General features: G+C 37.4%; 3 protein-coding genes across 6 annotated transcripts; all 3 read right to left on the bottom strand.

Annotated features, from left to right (window-relative positions):
* Positions 1–936: 936 nt before the first annotated feature.
* vbp1 (von Hippel-Lindau binding protein 1) lies at positions 937–6,220 on the bottom strand. Its single transcript, XM_042512798.2, has 6 exons — positions 6,062–6,220; positions 4,947–5,071; positions 4,622–4,688; positions 3,876–3,974; positions 2,956–3,094; positions 937–1,827 (listed from the first exon to the last, which is right to left on the bottom strand). Exons 1-6 carry the CDS (start codon positions 6,143–6,145, stop codon positions 1,751–1,753), a joined length of 591 nt encoding a protein of 196 aa, XP_042368732.1. The 5' UTR covers positions 6,146–6,220; the 3' UTR covers positions 937–1,750.
* A 280-nt stretch (positions 6,221–6,500) lies between these two features.
* On the bottom strand, positions 6,501–11,043 carry LOC121962433 (macrophage mannose receptor 1-like). The gene is made up of 6 exons (XM_088074108.1): positions 10,564–11,043; positions 10,387–10,435; positions 9,246–9,617; positions 8,303–8,650; positions 8,010–8,101; positions 6,501–7,898 (listed from the first exon to the last, which is right to left on the bottom strand). Exons 2-6 carry the CDS (start codon positions 10,421–10,423, stop codon positions 7,776–7,778), a joined length of 972 nt encoding a protein of 323 aa, XP_087930234.1. The 5' UTR covers positions 10,424–10,435; positions 10,564–11,043; the 3' UTR covers positions 6,501–7,775.
* A 47-nt stretch (positions 11,044–11,090) lies between these two features.
* LOC121962151 (E3 ubiquitin-protein ligase TRIM39-like) lies at positions 11,091–21,122 on the bottom strand. 4 transcript variants are annotated; one of them, XM_042512352.2, is made up of 10 exons: positions 21,103–21,122; positions 20,567–20,613; positions 17,658–17,730; positions 15,513–16,103; positions 14,924–15,019; positions 13,584–13,817; positions 13,202–13,349; positions 13,029–13,055; positions 12,229–12,404; positions 11,091–12,138 (listed from the first exon to the last, which is right to left on the bottom strand). In XM_042512352.2, exons 4-10 carry the CDS (start codon positions 16,098–16,100, stop codon positions 11,767–11,769), a joined length of 1,641 nt encoding a protein of 546 aa, XP_042368286.2. In that variant the 5' UTR covers positions 16,101–16,103; positions 17,658–17,730; positions 20,567–20,613; positions 21,103–21,122; the 3' UTR covers positions 11,091–11,766. The 4 variants fall into 4 exon arrangements, with proteins under 4 accessions (XP_042368286.2, XP_042368287.2, XP_087930222.1 ...); XM_042512353.2 differs by lacking the exon at positions 21,103–21,122 and adding an exon at positions 20,836–21,086 and having other exon boundaries at positions 17,658–17,727; XM_088074096.1 differs by lacking the exon at positions 21,103–21,122 and adding an exon at positions 20,836–21,086.
* Between the last annotated feature and the right edge of the window lie 31 nt (positions 21,123–21,153).

A 21,153-nucleotide genomic window follows, 5' to 3' on the forward strand; every position in this document is an offset into this window, starting at 1 on the left:
TAAGATTTTTCCTCAGCTGGCTGCTTATTAAGGCTTCTTAAGTTTGAAACTGTAAGAGGACAAGATGAAAGAAAGGAAAATGGTCAGGTTTTAGTGGGAGAGGGAAAAGTAAGCTCCAGGAGGAGGAACAGGGATGAACTGAAGACAATCTCCAGTTCACTCAGTGGACAAAAAGGCTCTGAAGTGCATGCATTGATTGCCTTGTATCTAACCGAGTAATAAAAGCAGGAAATTAAAAGTTGCTACAAATAAATGTGTTAATAAATGGGCCAAATTTAAAAGAAATCGATAAAAAAAGACAACATAAAATTCAAGAAATTCATCATTTTAGTTAATTGTCCATTTTAGAATCCACACAGGCATTAGAAAATTCAATAAAAAGACTCTTTTTTAAACACTATTTGTTTAGAGACAGAAAAAGCAGAGGAGGAGGTAGAAGATGGATTTGTTAATTAAGTTATTATTGCGCGTAATGTTTCCCTAACTTATTTTTAACTTACTCAGAGCTCTGCTTTGACACGTTTTCACCCCCTTTACCCGAAACTGCGATTTTTTCTAGAGCTTACTCAAACCCATGGTGTATTAGTAAATAAACAAGTTTTTCATAATACTTTTGTGGGAAGGGAGATTTTCACGAACGTAACAAATCTTTGCAAATGTAATATCCATTTTGTCTGTGGGATTATTACATTAAAATCTGCAGATTTGTAGTACGTTTGTGGTTTATTACGTTTGCAGGCTGTTATTACGTTGGCAGGTGTTGCATAGTTTTTAACATAATAGAACAAAACTTTAACGTCCCTTAAGCTTGTGTTAACCTTATTTTAGACATCAAAAAAACCCAAAAAAACGCAACTGTAACTGCAGGTTCTTGACAACACTGTTTGTCGCCTGAGTGTTACGAACTCTCATCAGAGAAATAAACAAGACACCAGGTCAAGGTCTTATCTCTTTGCCCAAATGTTCTTCTTTTACTTCATTCATTGTTTAATGGATACAGTGAGAGACAAATAAATACAGACAGAACAGCGGCTTAAAGGAGAGGAGGAGGTGGAAGGTCGAGGGATGGAGGAGAAGCAGCAGATGTGGAGCAGGAGAACAGTTAATCCCTCTCAAGTGAAAACTGAAGCCACAAGGCAGAACTAGTTTTTATTATGTATTCTTCTTCTTGCGTTGTGAACTTTGTCATCCTACGAGCCAGATTCTACGGAGTATAATGGCAACCGGACTCAAGAATTAACAACTCAAAAAAAGTCCCACATCTTGTGAATGCTGTTGCGTGTTGAAGAAAAAACAAAAACAAGTGCAGGTCAGTAAGAAAGAGGAAAAAAATGCAGGGAAAGAAAAGACGTTGCGAGAGAACCCTCACTCATTAGTCTGCCAAAGATAACAGGAACATACTGAAATCATTAAAAAGAATACAAAATTGCCTCGTTGCCTTTGTTTTTGTTAGTTTTTTACTTGAAAAAATACTTTAAAAAGTAACAAATCAACAGAAAAACAGTAGTGGTGGATGTTTGAGCTCGACCCAACAGAGGGCACGTTCAAAATTAAAACGATGAGGCGCGCTTGATTTAAAAATCTTAAATCAAGAACGCTTTGAGAAATATTTCAAACATGCGCTCTGATGTTTCGAGCTCTGTGGTGAACATACACATGACTCGGTGGAGGGGGGGGCAGGGTTTGTTTACTGTTGACTAAAGGAGAAGATGGTTAGCAGGAGGAGGACGTGGACGCTGTCCTGTGGATATTAAGACTTGTCTGCTGATTTGAGGAGGTTTTCTCTGCTCCTTCTCTTCACGTCCCAGTTGTAGACTCGTGCCATGTCTGAGGGGAGCGGCGAGTTAAGGAGCAGCAGCAGAGCGACATCAGGATAAACTTTGATTAAAACAATTTTAATATCTCTATACTTAAGGACTTCCCGTGGCTTTGGTAGTTCATAATTATTGAAAAACTTGTTTTACTGACAGACGATTTTCTTAGTTTCGTTTTTCTAACTTCTTTATTTTTTGGTCCAGAATCACAAGCAGTTGTCCCAAATCCCTTATCCTGTTTGTCCTAAAAATGAACTTTTTCAAGTATTTGTTAACTTTTCTCATTTTAAGTCCTTCTTATTTTGTTTTATTCTTTTTTATAAAACTTAAAAGTAAATGGATTACACGTGCAAATATTCTAAATGAAAAGGGTAGGTATAGTTTGAGTGCTTTTTGTTTTGTTTGCCTTGATGCTATTATGTACATTTTTCTTCTAAAAATTTCAACAAGGACCTAAAAAAACTACCATTACCAAAAGAGATCATGCAAAAGCAAACACGAGCCGTCTTTGTGCCGTGACTCTTGACTTCAGTTGATGCTTGAAGGCATAAATGTTGGGGAGATCTGACAGTGATGCAGTAATATTGATAAAATGCTGCACTGAATCTATTCTGTACCAAACAATAGCAAAATGGAATTTGGCACAATAAGATGCTGCTTTCACGAAATTAAAGACAACTCTGTCTCAGATGAGAATACTTTGATTAAATTATCGAGTAGTTTACATAAATGAGCAGATTTTTTAAATTCACTGGCTGTAAATATGCCTGATTTCAGTCATTAAAACAAGTTGGTGTTCATTTTTCTGAAATATGTATGTATTATTAATGTTTTCTTTTGTCTGTTGCACTGATTGGGCCATCATAAATTAACCACTTTGTATTGTTTGAATGTTAGAATGTAATTTTTGAACAGAATAAAAAACTAGACCTCTAAAAAAACTTCCTCTGACTAAGTGTAAAAAACTGAAAAAATAAACACTAAGGGTTTGGTCAGCTCCTCAAAAATGAGCTTATTTTTCTCCCGTCACTATGAAAAACAACAAATAAAACATGAGTATACGTTAGAAAAACACCAGTAGCTCTACAAGACTTTCGTCACAGTACGCCCGGTTTGAGTGGACTACGTGGTGGAAGGATACTGACTTCGGTGGTGGTGAACTGGTCTCGCAGGAAATCCAGATCATCCTCGAGTGTCTCTAGGTTACGAGATGCCGTGGATAGGTTCTTCTCTAGGAGAGCCTGGGCTTCATCGATGTCGTACTCTAACATGACGTTAGCCTTTTTGGGGGGAAAATGTCGGGGGTGGGCGGGAATAGAGGATGTAAAGAGGATTTAAGTTATGAACAATTTACCCCAAACATCAGCCCAGTGACCAAAAGAAAATGTTCACATTGTAGATTTCTGCAAACCACAAAAACGTTTCATTTGCGCTCTCATATGCATCATAATAACCTTTGTAAAGTGGCGCGACGTATAAGCCGACTTTTGTCATCAGGAGAGCAAAACAGTCTAAAACCAACAACATGGACTGTGTTTTGGTAAACCCTCTGCAGCGTTTTCCAGCTGCGTTTGAGCCACTAAACCTGGATGATATTAACCTACCGTTTTTTGGCGTTTCCACCGGTGTTTGTGTCACAGCCATTGGTGCCTTAATTGCACATCACAGCGTTTCGACTGACACAATGCCGCATTTTCCGGCTGCGCTTGAGCCACTAAGCGTTGGTGTTTTAATCCAAATCATCCCATAACCAAGAGCTTTTTGTACCTAAACCTAACCACATTCATCACAGCGTTATTGAGAAACATTAAGTTTGAAACTCTACGAAATAACGTACAAATGTAACGAATCCTTCGTTTGTAAAAACGTGGAACACAAACGTTTGTTTCTGACGACTGGATAGCCTTGATAGCTCCTGGTTTGATATAAATGATTATTAAAACAATGAAAAGTTGTTTTTCTTCTCTTATTCTTAGGTTTATCTTTCATCTTTTTCAAGTGACGCTGAAATTAGAATTTCTGCCAAATGCTCGTCTTTTGTTTTGTCTGAGCTCAACTTACCCCTAACCATAGGCAGACTTTGTCGGTGGGCGGCACTGAAGCCTTGCAGTAAACATTGTCAGCCAATAGGAAGTGTGTTTCCATGGGCGCTGTGGTTTCCTGGGGACAGAAAACATCACAGCAAACTGGTCAAAAGGGCGTCCATTGTAACGTTTTTTTAATAATCAATTTCGATCTTGAGGTATTTTATATTTTCTAACACAGTTTTGTTTTGCTTTCTTTAATGATTTACACAATACCATTGAAGATTTAGTTATTTTTGTATAATGTACTTATCATTTTATCAAATGTAATCATTAATGTGGGTACAAGAAGACAATAGAATTTGGTGAAAAAAGGAGAATATTTGCAATTTTAGAATATAGAACACATTTTTTTGTGTTAAAGTAATAGGTTTTGTTAAAAGTACATTTTGGCATAACATTGAAATCATGAAATTTTGGTTCAAGAAGCACTCAGACATCAGACTCCCTGGTTCTTAAGTATTAAAAAAAAAGATTCAGTCCATACATAAAATTATGAATTATTATTATTATTATTATTTGGAGTAGTATTGACATTTATACAGCTCATTTTAAACAAAGTTACAAAATGTTTTAAAGCAAAAACTAGAAGTAAATTTAAAAAAACAATGAAAGATTTAAAATACCATCAGTCAAAAGAAAGCCATAAGTTGAATGTGAGTTTTAAAAAGAGTTTAAAAATTGTTTGACATTTAAACTTTTCTTTACAAAGACGACACGCACCTTTTTCTTCTGCATGTGTCGAAGGATTTCTAGCGTCTGTGTGATTTGTGGGATCTGGCTTTTCAACCTGCAAATCAAGACAATATCACAAACAAATACATCGATTATTAACTAGAAATGATAATAAACGTTCCAATAAAAGTCAACGATGTTAAAATCTTAACCACAGAGTTTTAAATACACACATTAAGCGTACTGCGTTAGGAATGAAGAATCAACCGATACTCAATCCTCAATTATCTTTTTTACTATATATATATTGAAATTATTTTTTTAGAAATTACAATCTTCCCCATTATCCCACAGGTTTTCTTACTGGTGTTACCTGAGTTTCTTCTGAGACAGGTTGAGCTCCATGTATTTATATTTCTGGTACTGTTCGTCCAGCTTCCTCAGCGCTGCGTCCGCCGTCTCGTTTCCTGGCTGCTTCATAAAAGAGTCGACATCCTCCTGTGAAATGCAGCAGACGAGAGAGCACTCAGTCAAGCTGAGACATTAAATACTGACCCATATCTGTATTTTAAGAACAAGATTCAATAACAATATATTGGCTCATTATTGTTTATTTTTTTCCTTTAAATAAACACCAACAAATATTGTCAGTGAGGATCTTTACTTACAGCACATGTATCAGCCTGGATGATTATTGGGGCTGATATTTGGCATTTTGCCTATAGCCTGTATTGATACTTTATTTTAATGATCGCTGATAAAATCAAATAATCAAAAAGTGCAAGGAAAGTGTCAGCACGGGATGAACTTTTAATTTGTTACAGGCATTTAACCAAAGTTTTGGAGTTTGTTATATTTAAAATTCTAAACACAGACAGAGAGATTTTTATTTTTATTGTAAACGCATATTGATTCCAAATTTTTGGTATCGGTGTCAATAACTACTAACAATCGGTATCGGTCTTATAAAACCATTATCAGTCGACCCAGAGTTAATAGTGACCCTTAAAAAGGATCTGAATGATCTGTATTAAATTACATTTAATATCAAAAAATAACTTTTGATTCTTTAGAGCAGTAAATGACAGGTACTTTACGACTTATATTCAAATAATATATATATATTTTTTTTACTCAAATGTGGCTTTAAGGTGGTTGAACCCAACAATGAATGAAGGAGGAGGCAGCTAACGCTACTTTAGCAAGACATTCATTAATAAAAGCAGTTTAACAGACTAACGTATAGCTAATTAAAACACTTTACAGCTTAAACTGGGGAGCACACGGACAGTGTGATGTCCATAGATGGAGGTGAGGAGCCGCCCAGCCTGCACACACAGCACCGTTAGCTCTCATGCTAACTGAGCTAACTAGCTCGTAGCAGCATGACGCGCCCACACACCGGCTACACCGATAAAAGTGCGTTTCCACCGGTGTAACGCCACTGTAAACACGCGTCAGAAGGGAGAAATGTCAGACTTCACGTACCACGAAGACAGCTTCGGGGATGCCGAGGTGCTTTCTCTTTGTCGCCTGCACGGCATTGCTGTTGTCAATGGTCGCAGCCATCATGGAGAGAGGCTCCTCTCCTTCTTCCTGACGTACAAGTCTGAGGAGCAGCGCGGAGCCTCGGCTGCCTCCAGCGGCCGCAGGCTGCAACTGCAGCTACAGCTGAGAGGGCCACACTGTAAAAAATGTCCGTAAGATTTACAGCGAGGTGCTGTGAAATCATCATAACACTGTAAAAAGAGAAACAATGAAACAGTGTTAAATTTATAGTAATATTCTATAAAGCTCCAAACAAAACACTGTTAATTTAAAAGTAAGAATATGCTGAAATGATATTTCTTTGTAAAAATGTGCAGATTACTATGGTTTAAACACAAGCAAACTGTAATACAAAAAATAATACAATTCAGAATCAGAATCGGGTTTTATTTGCAAGCACATTTACACAGACAAGGAATTTGACTCAGTGTTTTGGTGCAAAACAATTAAGTATAACAATAGTAACTTTAAATAGAATAACGTAAAAATATAGAAACAATATTTAAAAAATAGAATTTAAAGAACACAAAATGTATTCTGTTAAAATTACAACATGACAGGGTTAAAATAAGGGTTTTTGTTGGGTAGATTTTTTTTGACAGAGAGAAACTATATTACATTTTACAAATTCATAGCCCACAAATGGATTTTAACACACTTGATTGTCACATTTGAATGTTCTTTAAAACCTGAACTTTCCTATTGATGTTCAAAATAATAACAAAATGTTTTTGGCATAAATATTAAGACATTGACAAAAAAGATATTGTGCCACAGCTATTTGAAACTGAAAGAAAAGTAATGATTTTCTAATGTGTGGACCTTCAATTACTAATGCAATTTGAGGGGTTTTACATATAAGGTGACTGATAAATTTTATTCATTTATTTTAAACAAGTAAAAAAAAAAAATTAGAGAAATGATTATGCAAACAAGCAGACAAACAAAAAGTAACGCGACAGTAACAGTATGATGCAAAAGGAATGGTCAAACACACAATGACTTGGTTTACACAATCGAAAATGAGTGAGTCATTACATTTTAATTAACCACTTCCTTATCGATTTAAATCTACTCGTATTAACTAAACTTATATGCATACACCCTCATACCCAAAATGAGATAAGATAAATTAACCTACTAATCACAACACCAATTTACTTGAATTAATCCACAGTCATGGATGATTTAAAGAAAAAAAAACATCATCATGCTAAGTTTCAAATTTGACTGCAGATGTTGTCACTGCTTAGACATAAATAAATAAATAAATAAATAAATAAATCTGTTTGGCCATTTTCTACAAAAAGTTATTAAATTCATCACAGCAAACTGTCATTACATTTATTTTGACTTTTTTCATCTACTTGGTACATTTAATCATTTAGTAATTCCAGTGTCACCAAAATTTATATAGGAAACTCTGTTTATAGACTTGCTTTAGTAATAACGTCCACAAATGAATTTAAAGTAACAGAACTTTTGACAGAATTCTGGCATCATGTTAAAAAAAAACCAAGATTTAACTATGTAAGATTTAAATATGTAAATTATGTTGGGGTTTTTTTTAACTAAATTTAACTATTAAATCTTACATAGTTAAATCTTGTTAAAAAAAAACAAGATTTAACTATGTAAGATTTAAATATGTAAATTATGGGGTGCACCCCGTTTTGAATGTTTTCTCTTGTGTTGTGTTTTTTCCTTTCTCAGGAGGTTTGATCCAGCTCAGTTTTACATCTTGTCTTGCAAGTCCATCGCTCAACTCTTTCTCCACCTACGCAACAGAAAAGAGATATAAAACGTTACGTTGCAAATTTTTGGTACAATTTCACGGCGTCATAAAAGCTGTCAGGAATTCCTCAAAGGTGTGAAAAGTGCCAGTCACCCATTTCAAGGTGGACTCCATCACAGCAGTGTGTGTCATGTCCGAGGCGGTGGCAGTCAGCGCCACCCTCACCATGTGTTTCTTAATGAGGTCTGGAAAGAAGATAACAGGGAATATGACATGAAAAATAATGAACCTGGTGCAGGTTCACATTTATTATCTATATAAACATCAGAGCGTGTAATTTCTTACACAAAACATGTTTTGTGTTGTATAGTTCTCATAATTAGTCATCCTAAAAATGCAATTTTGATAGCGTGTCATACAGTGGGATGAAAGGAAAAGCTGTTTACCGCCATAGCAAAAAAAAGGCCGTGCTACAGCACAATTCTCGTCTACTATTGCAAGAGTTTTGCTGTTGAACTCAAGTTCAGCACAATCATAGAATCCATTTGACTGGGGCTCGTAGGGTTTCCAGGGTATGATTGAACGTTCACTCCCATCAGACCACACCCAGAATACATCCGTCAGCCCGAACCAGACCGGGCCTCCTCCAATCATCATACGCAGAATATTATTATCAATCATGTCCCGCACTTTGGCCAGGTCTGTGTGATGTTTTCTGCAGCTTTGCCGAGCATCGGCCCAGCTCAGGAATTCTCTCTTCAAAATAAACCTTTCAGTGACGCGAGTTTCGGACTCTGCAAAAGACAAGAGTTGTTCAATAAATATTCAGTTAATCAATAGAGCATTTGAAACCCAGGATCAACATCACATTCAGACAGGAAGTGAGCTCGATTCTTGCATTAAAGTCCATTGTTAATGGGACTCATCCACCTTTCCGTCCGCCCACCCTACAGGCGCCCTCATACTCTGAAAGAAATTAAACCAATTTGCACAGGTTTCAGAGGTTTAAATACTTGTCAAAGGCACCCGAGAGCAATAGGTTTCTAAGGGTTAAGCCAAAACAAGATTTTTTCCGAGCTAATAACTTTTTTGTGCCTATTCATGACCACATGTTCACCACGGTGTTGTTAAAAGGTAAAGAACAGGCAGTTTCAACATATCTGTTGAATAAAATGTTACATATCCGTAGTTTGAAGAAACATAAACAATGCAAACATATATTCTGGCGTCTGAGTCGTCCTTCAACCCTGCGACTGTGCACCAATTTATATTTCAACCTGCTGCCAATGAGATGCATTTCTTTGGCAAAAAAATCACTTTTATTACACATTTATAACTGTGGGTAAACTGCAGAGTATCACAAATGCAAACTCTTAACCATATTCTTACCTTCGTAGCAGAAGAAATTCATCCTGGTGCTGCAGTTTGCAGAAACCCATGTTCCATCCTTTCCCATGCCTGCACAATAATGAAAGTTTTGTTTGGGTTCACCACTTGCCCAGTTCAAGTAGGTCAGCTCTCGCTGACTGTAGACTTCAGCGCCTGGGTACGACCAACCCCAAGCCCTGTGCAAACCGATGAAGACCAACTGGACACCGGGCTCAGTCAGAGCAGCTAGTTCCACCAGGTCCCGTTCTTCAGTGATTGTGGCCAAATCAATGTATTTCTCTCTACAGTATTTACGAGCCTCCGACCAAGTTTTTGGCGTGTTGATGAAGTTGTACCGACTATGAAGATAAGAGAACACACAATGGAAGAGACCTGTGGACAGGAGTGAAAGATTACATTTTTTTAACTTAATAATACCCAATACAACAATTTAAAGGTTCTGCATTGAAAATCTGACTTAAGTAAAAGTGAGAACGTATTATTCGCTAATTGTACTTAAAGTATTGAAAGAAAAATTGCCTTTCTGACCTAAATATTATCACCAGATTTCTCATTTGGATGTTAATGATGCATCATTAGTTAAACAGCATTGTAATGTTGGCGCAGGTCCGGATAAAGCTAGTCTTAATTCGTAATGCTCCAATATGAGGGTTGAGCTCTCTCCTAAGGGTCACCAGATAAAACTGAAGGGTTTTGGACTTTTCTCAAATTTTTGCTTTTCTGTATTCCATAACCAAATGAACAATAACAAAGAGTTATTTTTTATGAAAACATCTGAAAAGTTTTTTTTTTTAAAAAAAAGGGAAATATCTCTCCTAACAACTCATTGCTGAAAATCTTTAATCCCTGGTTATTTTGAGCGGCTCTCAGGCTTTCAGCAGTTTGGACTGATTTTGTCTATTCTTATCTTGCTGTTAGCAAGTGGTTGGCTTTTCTTTTTTTTTTTTTTAGAAAAAAACACTAATTATATTTAAAAAATCTTACATGACGTCAACAGTTTATTTAATAAGTTCATCATATGTTTTTCAAATTTAAAATCTGAAAAAACCCTAAAACTATACAATAAATATAGCACAGTAAAAAGTACAATATTTGTAAAAATACATGGAGTAAAAGTATCAACATATACACAATCCCTCACCTGAAAGTACCAAAATGCCAAACATTCCCCTCTCCATTGTCTGAAATTCCTAAAAGAAAAAAAATTATTAAATACAATTTAAGACTTATCATCTTAAGCACAAATTTAAGAAAAGTGGGTAATTTAAATTATAAATATCATCATATAGCTACTAATAGTGAAGATAATAAAATTTACCTGTGTTGTCTAAAACAAACAATGTCCAACAAGAGAAACTGAGAGTTGTCTTCTCTTGTTTCTTGTTCCTTGATTCTGCCTTTTAAAGCAGCACAGCTTATTTATTCAAAACAGGAGGCCCGCCTGCTTTCTGTCTTTGGAAGAGGGTGAAAAGTAGAGTGAATACTGGACTTACATCTATCTAGTGGCCAGACTTACAACTCCAAATGAATGCTACTATTGCTCTGCATCTGCTGAATGCATAAATAGGCACCTGTTTACTAACACAGTATTTATTATACACGAGTGTATACAGCTGGTACTGCTGTAAAAAAAACATGAGTGCAGCTTTAAAGTCTAAATCCTTCTTTTTTCTTCTCTTGCATGGTTTAGCATGTGTCCTCTAAGCATGCAAAGCACATGGAAACACTGAAGCTCTACTGAGACTGATGCAAAAAGTTTTGCAAAGGATGGAAGGAAGAAAAGGATTCTGGGTCAGAGTAAAATAATGTATCCTTTCTTTATTTAAAAAAACAAACAGACTGAAGCATGCTTGTCAAGGCTTTATTCTGAAAAGATTTTTGATCATTAAGGTTAAAATTGTTTTCAGCTCTCCATAAAGTAAATCAGCACCTCTTGAATGCAGAAACAATGTTTTAGGTTACAAGTCTGTATTGCAAATACAACGACATGCTAAGCCTGTTGTCCAAAACACAACCGGAAAAATGTCAGATGTAAGTTTTGCACGGGATTGATGTCTCATTAAATGATGACTCATTTAAGTTTGGCACTAGTGTACATGAGGTGGGGTTGAGGCCCAAAAGGTGCACTAAAATGACTTGAAGCTATGCAAAAAGTTTTGATTTGATTTGTAATTGCCATTGTTTTGGTTTAATTTCAGATCAGTCCTTCCCCCTAAAAAAATTAAATTATAATGACGTAATGCCTTAGCTACTTTGAGGCCTCTGAACACTGCATGATAATAAAAATAACCCTGTCTAACATTTAAGTCAAACATATTTCTATTAGGACTATAGACCTATTTACAATTGTGAAATACTTGATTATTTAAGCAGTTGCCATGGTTTCAGTGTACTGGTTGTGGTTGGCTGAAGTTTTTTAAGGTTTTGTTTATGAGTGTGATGCTTAGAAAGAAGCCAAGCATTATGTGTTGTATCTTGATCTTCAGTTCTGTGCGTTGAAATCATTTTTGCATCCTCAAGTCTACGTTTCATGATTAACAGCTGTGATAACCAACCCCGCTACATTCTTCCCTTCATCAAAAACACCTGGGCTGAAGAAGGGGAAGATCCTCTCCGAGAACAAGCACCCAGTGAAGGTGTAGATGTGAGACCGGGCCTCCACGTCAAAAAACGACACGATCCCCGCCTCATAATCCGTAAACACTCCGACAATCTGCGGCTTCTCCTTAAGGGAAAGATGAACTGAAGGGGAGTCCAGAGCGCGATACTCCTTCCCATTCCTCAGTCGCACCGTCCAGAAGCCGTTTTCTGGCTTTGAGGTGATCATCCCCTTCCTGTTGACGGACTCTTTGACCATGCCGAGGTCCCAGAAGGTCTTTGTCCCCACTGCAACCTGATTGACGACGAATGTAAAACCTTAAACACGGAGGTTATTAAGAGCTGATCCTAAAACGCTCTCAAACGAATAAAACAAGATGCTGACCTGGAAGTAGAACCTCCCGGACATGAAGCCTTTCTTGCCCAGAACGCAGATGACAGGGTCAAAGCGTTGGGGGTTATCAGGCACAATGTGCAGCAGCTCGGCGCGGCCTGCCTGCTTTCCATCAGCTGACAGGATGATGTTTGGATGTGCGGTGTCTGGGTCTAGAACCACATCGACTGAGAAGAAACAACAAAGAGAATTTACTACAAAATCTACAAGTAATACCAAAACTTTGCACTACAAATGCTTGTTTTTTGCTTGATATTTCTCTACAGATTTTCATTCTCATAGGCATTAACCTACAACCTACAACAATAGTCAATATATTAATCAGAAATAAAATAAGATTGGAAGAGATTTATCTTGACTCCCAGTATGCAATTCCTCTTCAGTTCACTACAGTTCTTAACAAATGCAATCTCGCAACCCATCTGCTGTCAGTCTGAAGACGATAAGCCTCTAAGGACAACAGCCAAAATAAAACAGAACAGCTAATCAGGAGATCTGGTGTAGTAACCAATATATTGGGGCGGCTGTGGCTCAGGTGGTACAGCTGGTTGTCCTCCAATCAGAAGTTTAGTGGTACAATCCCTGTCTCCTCTAGTTAACATGTTGAGATTTCCTTGGGCAAGATACTGAACCCCAAATTATTTCCAAAGGCAGTTCTATTGGTGTGTAAGTGTGAATGAATGCCTTTGCCACCAGTGTATGACTGTATGTGTGAATGTGAGCCATAGTATGAAAGCACAGTGCATTTTTACACACTGAAACCACACAACTATGCCAAATAAGGGTCTCACCTGCATATTTCTGCATCCTCTTCATCTCTGACAGGATGATATGAATCCGTTTGATCAGTAAGACAATTTAGTTAAAAACATGATACAGAACTTTAAAATGTGTCATAAATTTCAGTGTAATATTTGATGATAAGCATGTGCAATTGGTGCCATGCTCCATCCAGAGTGTTTACCTCCTTTCTTCAGACTGTCCAGTTCATTCATCAGCGTGTTGTCCAGTTTAGAAAGTGCTCTCCTCACTGTCCCAACACAGAGCTCAGGGTGGATGCCGATCTCCGTCCACTCTCTGGTGGGTGGAGGTGACATAAGAGAAGGCGACCTCTACCAGCGGAAAAAACAGGGAAGAAGAAATGTGAATATTAGTGCATCTATATTGCTTTAAAAAGACAGCTGGTTCAACTGATGAAAGATTTTTATTTGTTTTGTTTATTATGGCGAAAAATACCCCTAAAAAGAGTTTATGAGATGCTAAATCTGGGTCTAACCTTCTTATGACACATGAACTATGATAGGTTAAAATCCTTGTATTCATCACAGTTTAAGGTTGATTATAACCTGTAAGACGTGCAAATGGTCCTCCGTGTCCTGCAGCTCCTCCAGTTCAGCATTTCTCCTCTGCAATTCAGTGATTTCCTGCTGCAGCTCCTCAATGAGCTCCTCTGCCCTCTTCTCTGCTGCTTTTTGCTTCTCCTTTATCTCCGTGTTGACTTCAGTTTGTCGCTCCTCGATGGAGCGAATCAGAGAAGTAAAGAGACGGTCGCTCTCCTTCATCTCCTTCTCCGCACTGGCCTGGATGTGGATAAAAAAAAGTGAACATGAATATGTAAAATGAGAAGAAAATATACCTTCAGCTGTAAGTACTTATCCACAGTCAAAATAGTTCTTTTAACCTACCCTTATGTGCATCTCTGTTAGAGCTAAAGAGAGCAGCACTTAAAAAAATAAACAAATCTGTAATCAGAAATTAAGCCCAAAAATAGCCCTGCCATAAACCAGTCCAGTTTGAGCAGCAGGCGATAGTGTTTAAAGGCTTCAAACACCAGAAGACTGCACAACCATATATAACAGCCACTCAGAGGTAGGATTTTAAACTGTGGAAACCTATCATTGCCGTAATGATGATAAACAGCAGAAAATCAGCATCTATGTGACAAAGTAATGAACCAGAAACATTGATGGAATACTGGATGGGCCTACAGAGCACTGGCCTAGGGCCCAAAATGTCAAGGCTTGTCCCAGCCTTCACCTGCAAAATGTCAACTCAGATTACCATACTTACGAAAACTAAAATGACCACAAAAGGATGCAAGGGAACTGCAAAGAAAAACAAAATGGCTACAAAGTGACAAAAACATCTGAAAAAGACCACAAATGACCACAAAGAGATTCCAAATTACCAAACAGATGCAAAACAACAACAAAGATACACAAAAAGATGGAACTTCAAACTTCAAAGAGACATAAAATGACTACAAAGTGACATGAACATCAAAAAAGACTCATAATGTCCATAAAGAAATGCAAAGTGACCACAAAAAGACACAAAAAGATAACAAAGAGATGAATAAAACTGTAAAGACACACAAAATGACCACAATGTGAAATAATACATCCAAGAAAGATGCAAAATGACAACAAAGACACACAAAAAGTCAACAAAGATATCTAAAGGAACCACAAAAAGACAAAATAACCACAAAGAGACGCATATTAACACAAAGTCTGTCTCCTATTGCATTAATGCTTTAAATCACCAAGGTGCAATCTCTTATCATATTCTGCTGCAGTTGTAACCGCTCGATTATACCCCCAAGTTGCCAGCTAATTTAAACAAAAAAACAAAAAGAATAAAATAGATGCTTTGTGAGAGTGATTACATTTGCATTCGGACTCACGTTACTGAGCTTCAGACAGCTTTTGATCTCCTCTACTTTCTTCAGTCGGTCCTGGATCATCTGCTGAAAATCTGCCTCGGTCTTCTTTATTTGGACCTAAACAGGCAGAATAGAAACTGAAACTTTCGGCTGGCAGACCTCATTGTTTTTCATTGATATAACAAGCAAATTAAACTATTGGACCTGGAATTAGACACAAGCAAATGCGCATAACTTGGATAAGATTCAGGATATAATTAAATGTGCATTGCCCACAACCAAAGGAAGAAGTTCTGCACCAACTTTTTCCGCAGAAACAGTTTTCAGTTGTTATTGTTCACTGGCACACAATAAATCACTTGTTTTTTTCAACATCAAGTTGTATTTTTAATGTGCTGGCTAACTAGTGTCTTGAATCCATCCTGTTAGTGTTGTGGTTTCCCTTTTTTTGTTGGTATGGAGAGTTATTTCTCCATGCAGGCACAGAACAAAATGCTAGTTGCTTGTTGCTTTGAGGCGATGTAACAGTTGGCCTTTGTCGCCACTAATTATTTGACGTCTGTTTAGTGTGTCTGGGCCTGAAACCCCTGTAATACAGAGAATACGCTACCTTCCTCTCCACACTCTCGTCCTTTATTGTAACAGCCTGGTGGTCTTTGTGCACAGTCTCAGTGCAGAACTGGCACACGCACTTCTGCTCGTCCCTGCAAAACATCTCTAGCAGCCTCTCGTGCTTCTTGCACATCCTCTCCTGCAGGTTCTTCACCGGCTCGATCAGCTTGTGGATCTTCAAGCTGGCGACTCTCTGATGAGGCTCTAAGTGGGCTTCGCAGTATGATGTCAGGCACACCAGGCAGGATTTTAGGGCCTTCACCTGCAGGGAAGTCGTGGCGCAGACATCACACCCCACCTCACCTGGTTTGGCTGAGCACAGTGGTGAAGCTGATGAACAGATAACAATGTTTCTAAATGTGTCCGCCAGCTCTTTGAAGGCTGTGTTGATGCTTAATTCAGGCCGAGGGGTGAATGATTTGTTACAGGTGGGACACTGGCACACCTCGCTACTGTCCCACACACTCTGGATGCAGGTCTGGCAGAAGTTGTGTCCGCAGGGAGTGGTGACGGGGTCAGTGAACATTTGCTGGCAGATGTTGCACTGGAACTGTTTTTCTGGCAACATGTTACCTGAGGAGGCCATTGTCTGCAGAACAATTAAAAAAAAGGAAGTTAGGTGATCAGTTGCTGAGGAAGATATTAAACAGAGGAAGTGAAAGATTTACACCCACAGAGCAAATGCAAAAATACAGGCACACATTGAACTAACGCTGAACTTCCTTTATGAATGAAATATGTTGTTAACAAGCACAGCTGACCACATACCTTCTTTTACTAATCATGTAATGCAGTAATTGTGTAAATACGCATAACTCTGCACATCTTGAAATTCAGGACTCATACACCCTGCAGTGTTTGGTGTGCTTTGTTAGTCACTCTTTTTTCGGCCCAGTAATCTCACCAGACACACCCCTACTTCCCACAGAAAACATCCACATAATTACACCAGTAACACCAACACCCTATTACCAATTCTATTACTACTATTACTCTCATGGTTATGATTTAGTTAGAAATAATATTATCATCATTGCTTGTTATAAAAATAAATAATGTTGCACAAGTTAAACGGTGACAAACCAATTTGGTCAAATACCGGCAAGTACCAAAACTAATGAAATGACTGAACAACGTTAATGCTAAATCAATCATAATAATTCACTTCTCCCCAAAGTTTGCAGTGTCGGGAGACCCTGCTTTCTTCTTCTTTCGATGGGGGTCTCAGTTAGTGACGGAAGTCAATGGGTTTTTGGCTAGAAGCCTTAAATAAGGTCTGTGGTTAAAATAAGCTTAAGACACTTTCATGTTTTGTCCTACAACATGAAATATGTCAATATTTAGGCTTCCAAAATCCTCAAAGTGGTGTTCATTTGAGAAGATTGTCTTGCTGAACAAGAGGTGTAAGTAGCACAAGCATTTGTTTACCACAAAGCTTTTTTTCTGCAATTATCTAAAATCCAATGGAAAAATCCCAGTGTTTTTGTTGAAGGAACCAGGGCAATGTTAGCTTCTGGGTTGACCTACAGAAAAACATCAACCCTGGGGCAATCTATCGCCAGGTTTCAACTTTTTGCAGGCAGTCACTATGCATATTTATACACAACATGAAGAACTTTAATACTTTGCACTCATATGTCAAGAGTTGGACCTGAATCCGTCAAGGATACTATGATATACCCCAACATATATATTACTTTTCAACTGCAAAAAGTGGTTGGGGGTGTAGTTGCAAATAGACATGGTGAGGTTTAAGGCCTTACATATATCTAATAAATCAAATCTACACAGCCTGCAGCTAAGATTATCATTCAACACCACAATAACAAGGAAAATACAGTTTAAACAGTACTGAAACAGAACTGCCAATGTTGGTCACTGTCAACATTTAGAAGAAAAACAAGACAAAAAACATTATAATGCAAAAAAACACCCCAAACCTTTAGTCCAAAAGCAGCATATTCCCACCAGGTTAGACTTAATATAATCTGTCAGTTAACAAAAAAGTATTGTTCCACTTCTGAATTATCCACGTGTTAGCTATTTAATCTGATTAACTCGACTTTAATTAGCCTGCTCAGGCCTTTTTTCACAGCACAATAAATCATGTTTTTAGTTCTTACTGCATATTTCTCATACTCACAGCTATTTCTCTTAGGTGAAGCTGGTCAGTCACACTTCTTCTCTTGGTAACAGCGGAGCAGGTGACTCTCCTGCTGTGGGAGTGAGTTATGAATACATTACAGGGCTAGCTGTGGAACAGGAAAATGTAACGTCAACACAGTTATTCATCGGGCAGACCCCTCCCTCTCGTGAGCTCAGCACTGGTTTCTCTGTCTGTCTGCCATCACCTGATCTTAAAATACTAGCATTTACAGCAAAACCTACGATTATGCACATGTGTTGTGGCATGACATTTGTGTGCATTTGTATGTGTGCATATGTGATGATGAAAATACATAATAGCAGCTCTCACACTGGGAAGTTGTGTGTTTGCCTCCTGGGTGTGGTGTTTGAGTCCAATGGTTAACATTTTCCGCTTATGACACACCTGAAACATACTGGAGTCACCTCAGCCTGACCTGAGGAATGCTGCAGCTCTGCATTGCATTACAAATATGCCACTGTTACGCTTAAAGTGACATATTTGGCTTCAGATAAGAGTAAACATGTTTATAGAGTACTTCCTAACTAAGCCATTTAGGCACAATAAAGACCTTTTTTTGCTGAGTTTCAAATAAAGCATGAGTGGTTAAAAGTGTGTCAGATAATGGCTGGAACCAGACCAGTTGTCTTACATTGGTTACAGATTAGAGATCATGTGACAGGTGTGTGATGGGAACTTTACCAACCTCATAAAGTATAATCATAAGGGCTATAACTGACTTCAGTAGCTGATGACAATGCACCTTTAACTATAAACTGTATACAGCTCTACATTAAATACCTTTCTATATGTACATTTCCAGATTGATTGTACACCCCAGAGTTGTTACAGCTTTTATTTTTAATTCTATTTTTGTTTTTTTGTTTTTTTTAATTACTATTTTTTATTTTTTGTTTTGGGATTCAATTTAGTTTCAGTTAGTTTCCAGAGTGGGTTTGCTCATTTAAGTTTAGTTTCTATTGTTTAAAAATGTTTAGTTGTAGTTTAGTTTTTATAATTTTTAGTATTAGTATTATTTTATTTTTTTGTTTCTGGTATTTCTAGGGGGTAGGATTTAATAAGTCCAGAAAAGGTTTTGCAGATCAAACACAGTCTCAATAAGCATATGCACTTAGGCCTCATGCTTCATGTGTTGATAAATTTGACCAAATTGGCAAAGACTAAAACTCACGACATTTCCTTTAGTTTATCTTAGTTAGTTTTATAAAGACACGAATGTTTTATATAATTTGAGTTATTTTTCTTTTAGTTTTTTTCTCATTTCAGTTAGATAAAATGGGTTTTTTCATTCCTATTTTTAAATTAATCTCGTATGAGCACTGTGTTTCCTTTACAAATAACTTAACTCCTACTCTAATGTGGGAGTTTTTCTAATTCCTGTTTTGTTTAATGTGATTTGTCAGTCTGGCATTGAGGCTTTAATGTGTCTCAAAAGGAGGTGGTAAACATCCTTATAGAGTGTCCTTCCATTGGACTGGTACTCAAGAGGGCACTTTATTATGTTTTCTCCGTTAGAAAGACACTCTAGAATGAACTTCATAACATTTTCTCCAAACTGAGGCTAATGCCTGACAACAAATGTAAAGCTGATGTTATAAAGTTACAGTGATGTGTGTTTTGTGCATTATGCCGTGGGTCAGTTAAAGAGTTTGAGTTGAAGCGCACATTATTTAAGATGTTGGTATGAGTCAACCAAAGAGGATTTTTATTGGCATTTTTGATTCATGACAGCAATTAAGAGGGGAGAGGGGGTGATGACGTGCAAAAGGCTCCCAGTTTCAGCACTGGGAATGTTGCAGTCCGAAATTTTAATTCAAAGGTGTAGTCGCTTATCCAAACAAGGAACCACAAGTCACCTCATGTCAGCATACTGCTTGCATCAGGTGAGTCTGTGCAGTTTTACATCTGCTTTGCATGGACCACAACGAACATTTTCTAAACCATCCATGACCTTATTCAACCCTGCAGTTTATCCACCATTAAACATAAACTGTGGTTCAATGGCTCCAATTGTACCATACGAAAAGCTACATGACGTCTTTATAAAAGGTTTTCTTTCAGTTGGGAGATGTAAAGACAGATAAATCCACCAGGATAGTGTTTAGCATTTCTATTTTAATTTTCAGTTTGATTTGCAGGGTTTGAGGCTTTAGGCCTGCACAATAGGCCTATTGCACAGAGCTGCAACGATTGCAGCTCTGCGCAACTGCTGCAACAAGGTCAGTCTGGATGTGAATGTATGTTTGTGTATTTCATTTTACAGTGAATCTGTTTACAGTCTTTGCACTTTGACTGTTGACTCGTTAGACATTGTTTGCATTGATTTTCTATACATATACATACATACAATACATATTATTCTATGTGTATATTGTTAAATTTTTTGCTGTGAAAAAACATATTTGGTGGTGGGGAGTGCCTTCTGATAAGCTAAATACACACTAACTGTGGAGCTGATTGGCCTCGCCACATTAGGTGTTATCTATTTATGTTTCAAATTTTCTTTTATGTAATCTGATGAATGTCTGATGACTGAAACATTGTTGAGTTAATGAAACATTTTTCGTAAAGTAATAGGACAATGTGCAGGAATTCTCCACAAGTTTTTTTTGAAGGTGAAGTACATAACCATCAAGTGACAAATACATTTATGTGATGTATAAATTAAAGAAATCTGTCATGATTTCGTGTAATGTCCCGACAGCTCCACTTGGTGGCAATAAATTACAGAGCAGGCGGATATTTTTTCCAGTTAGTGGGAACATTGAGTTTGACTATCAAGCAGAGTTGTAGATTTTGGGGCAACAGAGAGGACAAAATATGATTAGAAACCGCAACGCTATTTAAATAAACACCACACTAATAAAAAATATGTAACCACAAACCATATCACGGCCCAGACCGCACCGGTGAATGGAGAGCAGCTGCAGCACTAGAAACACAAACAGACAGAAAAATAAAACTATAAACTATACAATGCTTTATGCTTTGATGGCTGTGGGATCAAAAATTGCAGTTTGAATGGGTTTAAATGGTGCATGTTTTGCATTTTAAAGTATGAATGAACAATTTTGTTTACACTGTGTATTTTAGAGTTATTCTAGGAGTTGAGCTGGAAATTCCAAGATCAAACATAAAAAATATACAATCTTACCAAAATTTTTGCCATGTGCATGAACACAGCTGAAATTATCACACACACAAAAAAAGAGAAAAGAATAAAAAGCACGTATTATGCATCAGTTCCATAAGGGTTAAAATGCTTAATTAAAAAGTAAAAGTAGACCCGCTTTATTACAATCTTTCATCTTCTCAAAAACCCCAAAGGTTCAGCTTAGCAGAACCAAAGGGAGACTTAAACAGTGACACACGAGTGCACACAAAGGGCCTTTTCTGAGGAGAGTGAAGTCAACAGTCTCACCTGCTGTTCATCAGCCCATTGATCAGTTTCTTGGCGTCACCTTATTGGTTT

The sequence above is a fragment of the Plectropomus leopardus genome, chromosome 23 (genome assembly GCF_026936395.1).
Source record: "Plectropomus leopardus strain MGB_pleo_1.0 chromosome 23, ASM2693639v1, whole genome shotgun sequence".
Lineage (NCBI taxonomy): Eukaryota > Metazoa > Chordata > Actinopteri > Perciformes > Serranidae > Plectropomus > Plectropomus leopardus.

Excerpts from the sequence above, each read along its gene's own strand:
- LOC121962151 (XM_088074096.1), bottom strand. The coding sequence starts at position 20,856 with ATGCACATGGCAAAAATTTTG. Across the intron at positions 16,104-17,657 it reads TTCACCTAAGAGAAATAGCT|ACAATGGCCTCCTCAGGTAA; the intron begins GTGAGTATGAGA and ends ATTGTTCTGCAG. Across the intron at positions 13,350-13,583 it reads ACCATTTGCACGTCTTACAG|AGGTCGCCTTCTCTTATGTC; the intron begins GTTATAATCAAC and ends TTCCGCTGGTAG.
- vbp1 (XM_042512798.2), bottom strand. The coding sequence starts at position 6,145 with ATGATGGCTGCGACCATTGACAACAGCAATGCCGTGCAGGCGACAAAG. Across the intron at positions 3,975-4,621 it reads GACACATGCAGAAGAAAAAG|GAAACCACAGCGCCCATGGA; the intron begins GTGCGTGTCGTC and ends TTCTGTCCCCAG. Across the intron at positions 1,828-2,955 it reads GTTCACCACCACCGAAGTCA|ACATGGCACGAGTCTACAAC; the intron begins GTATCCTTCCAC and ends CGCTCCCCTCAG.
- LOC121962433 (XM_088074108.1), bottom strand. The coding sequence starts at position 10,423 with ATGGAGAGGGGAATGTTTGGCATTTTGGTACTTTCAG. Across the intron at positions 9,618-10,386 it reads TGGCATTTTGGTACTTTCAG|GTCTCTTCCATTGTGTGTTC; the intron begins GTGAGGGATTGT and ends TCCTGTCCACAG. Across the intron at positions 8,102-8,302 it reads GCCTTTTTTTTGCTATGGCG|ACCTCATTAAGAAACACATG; the intron begins GTAAACAGCTTT and ends TCTTCTTTCCAG.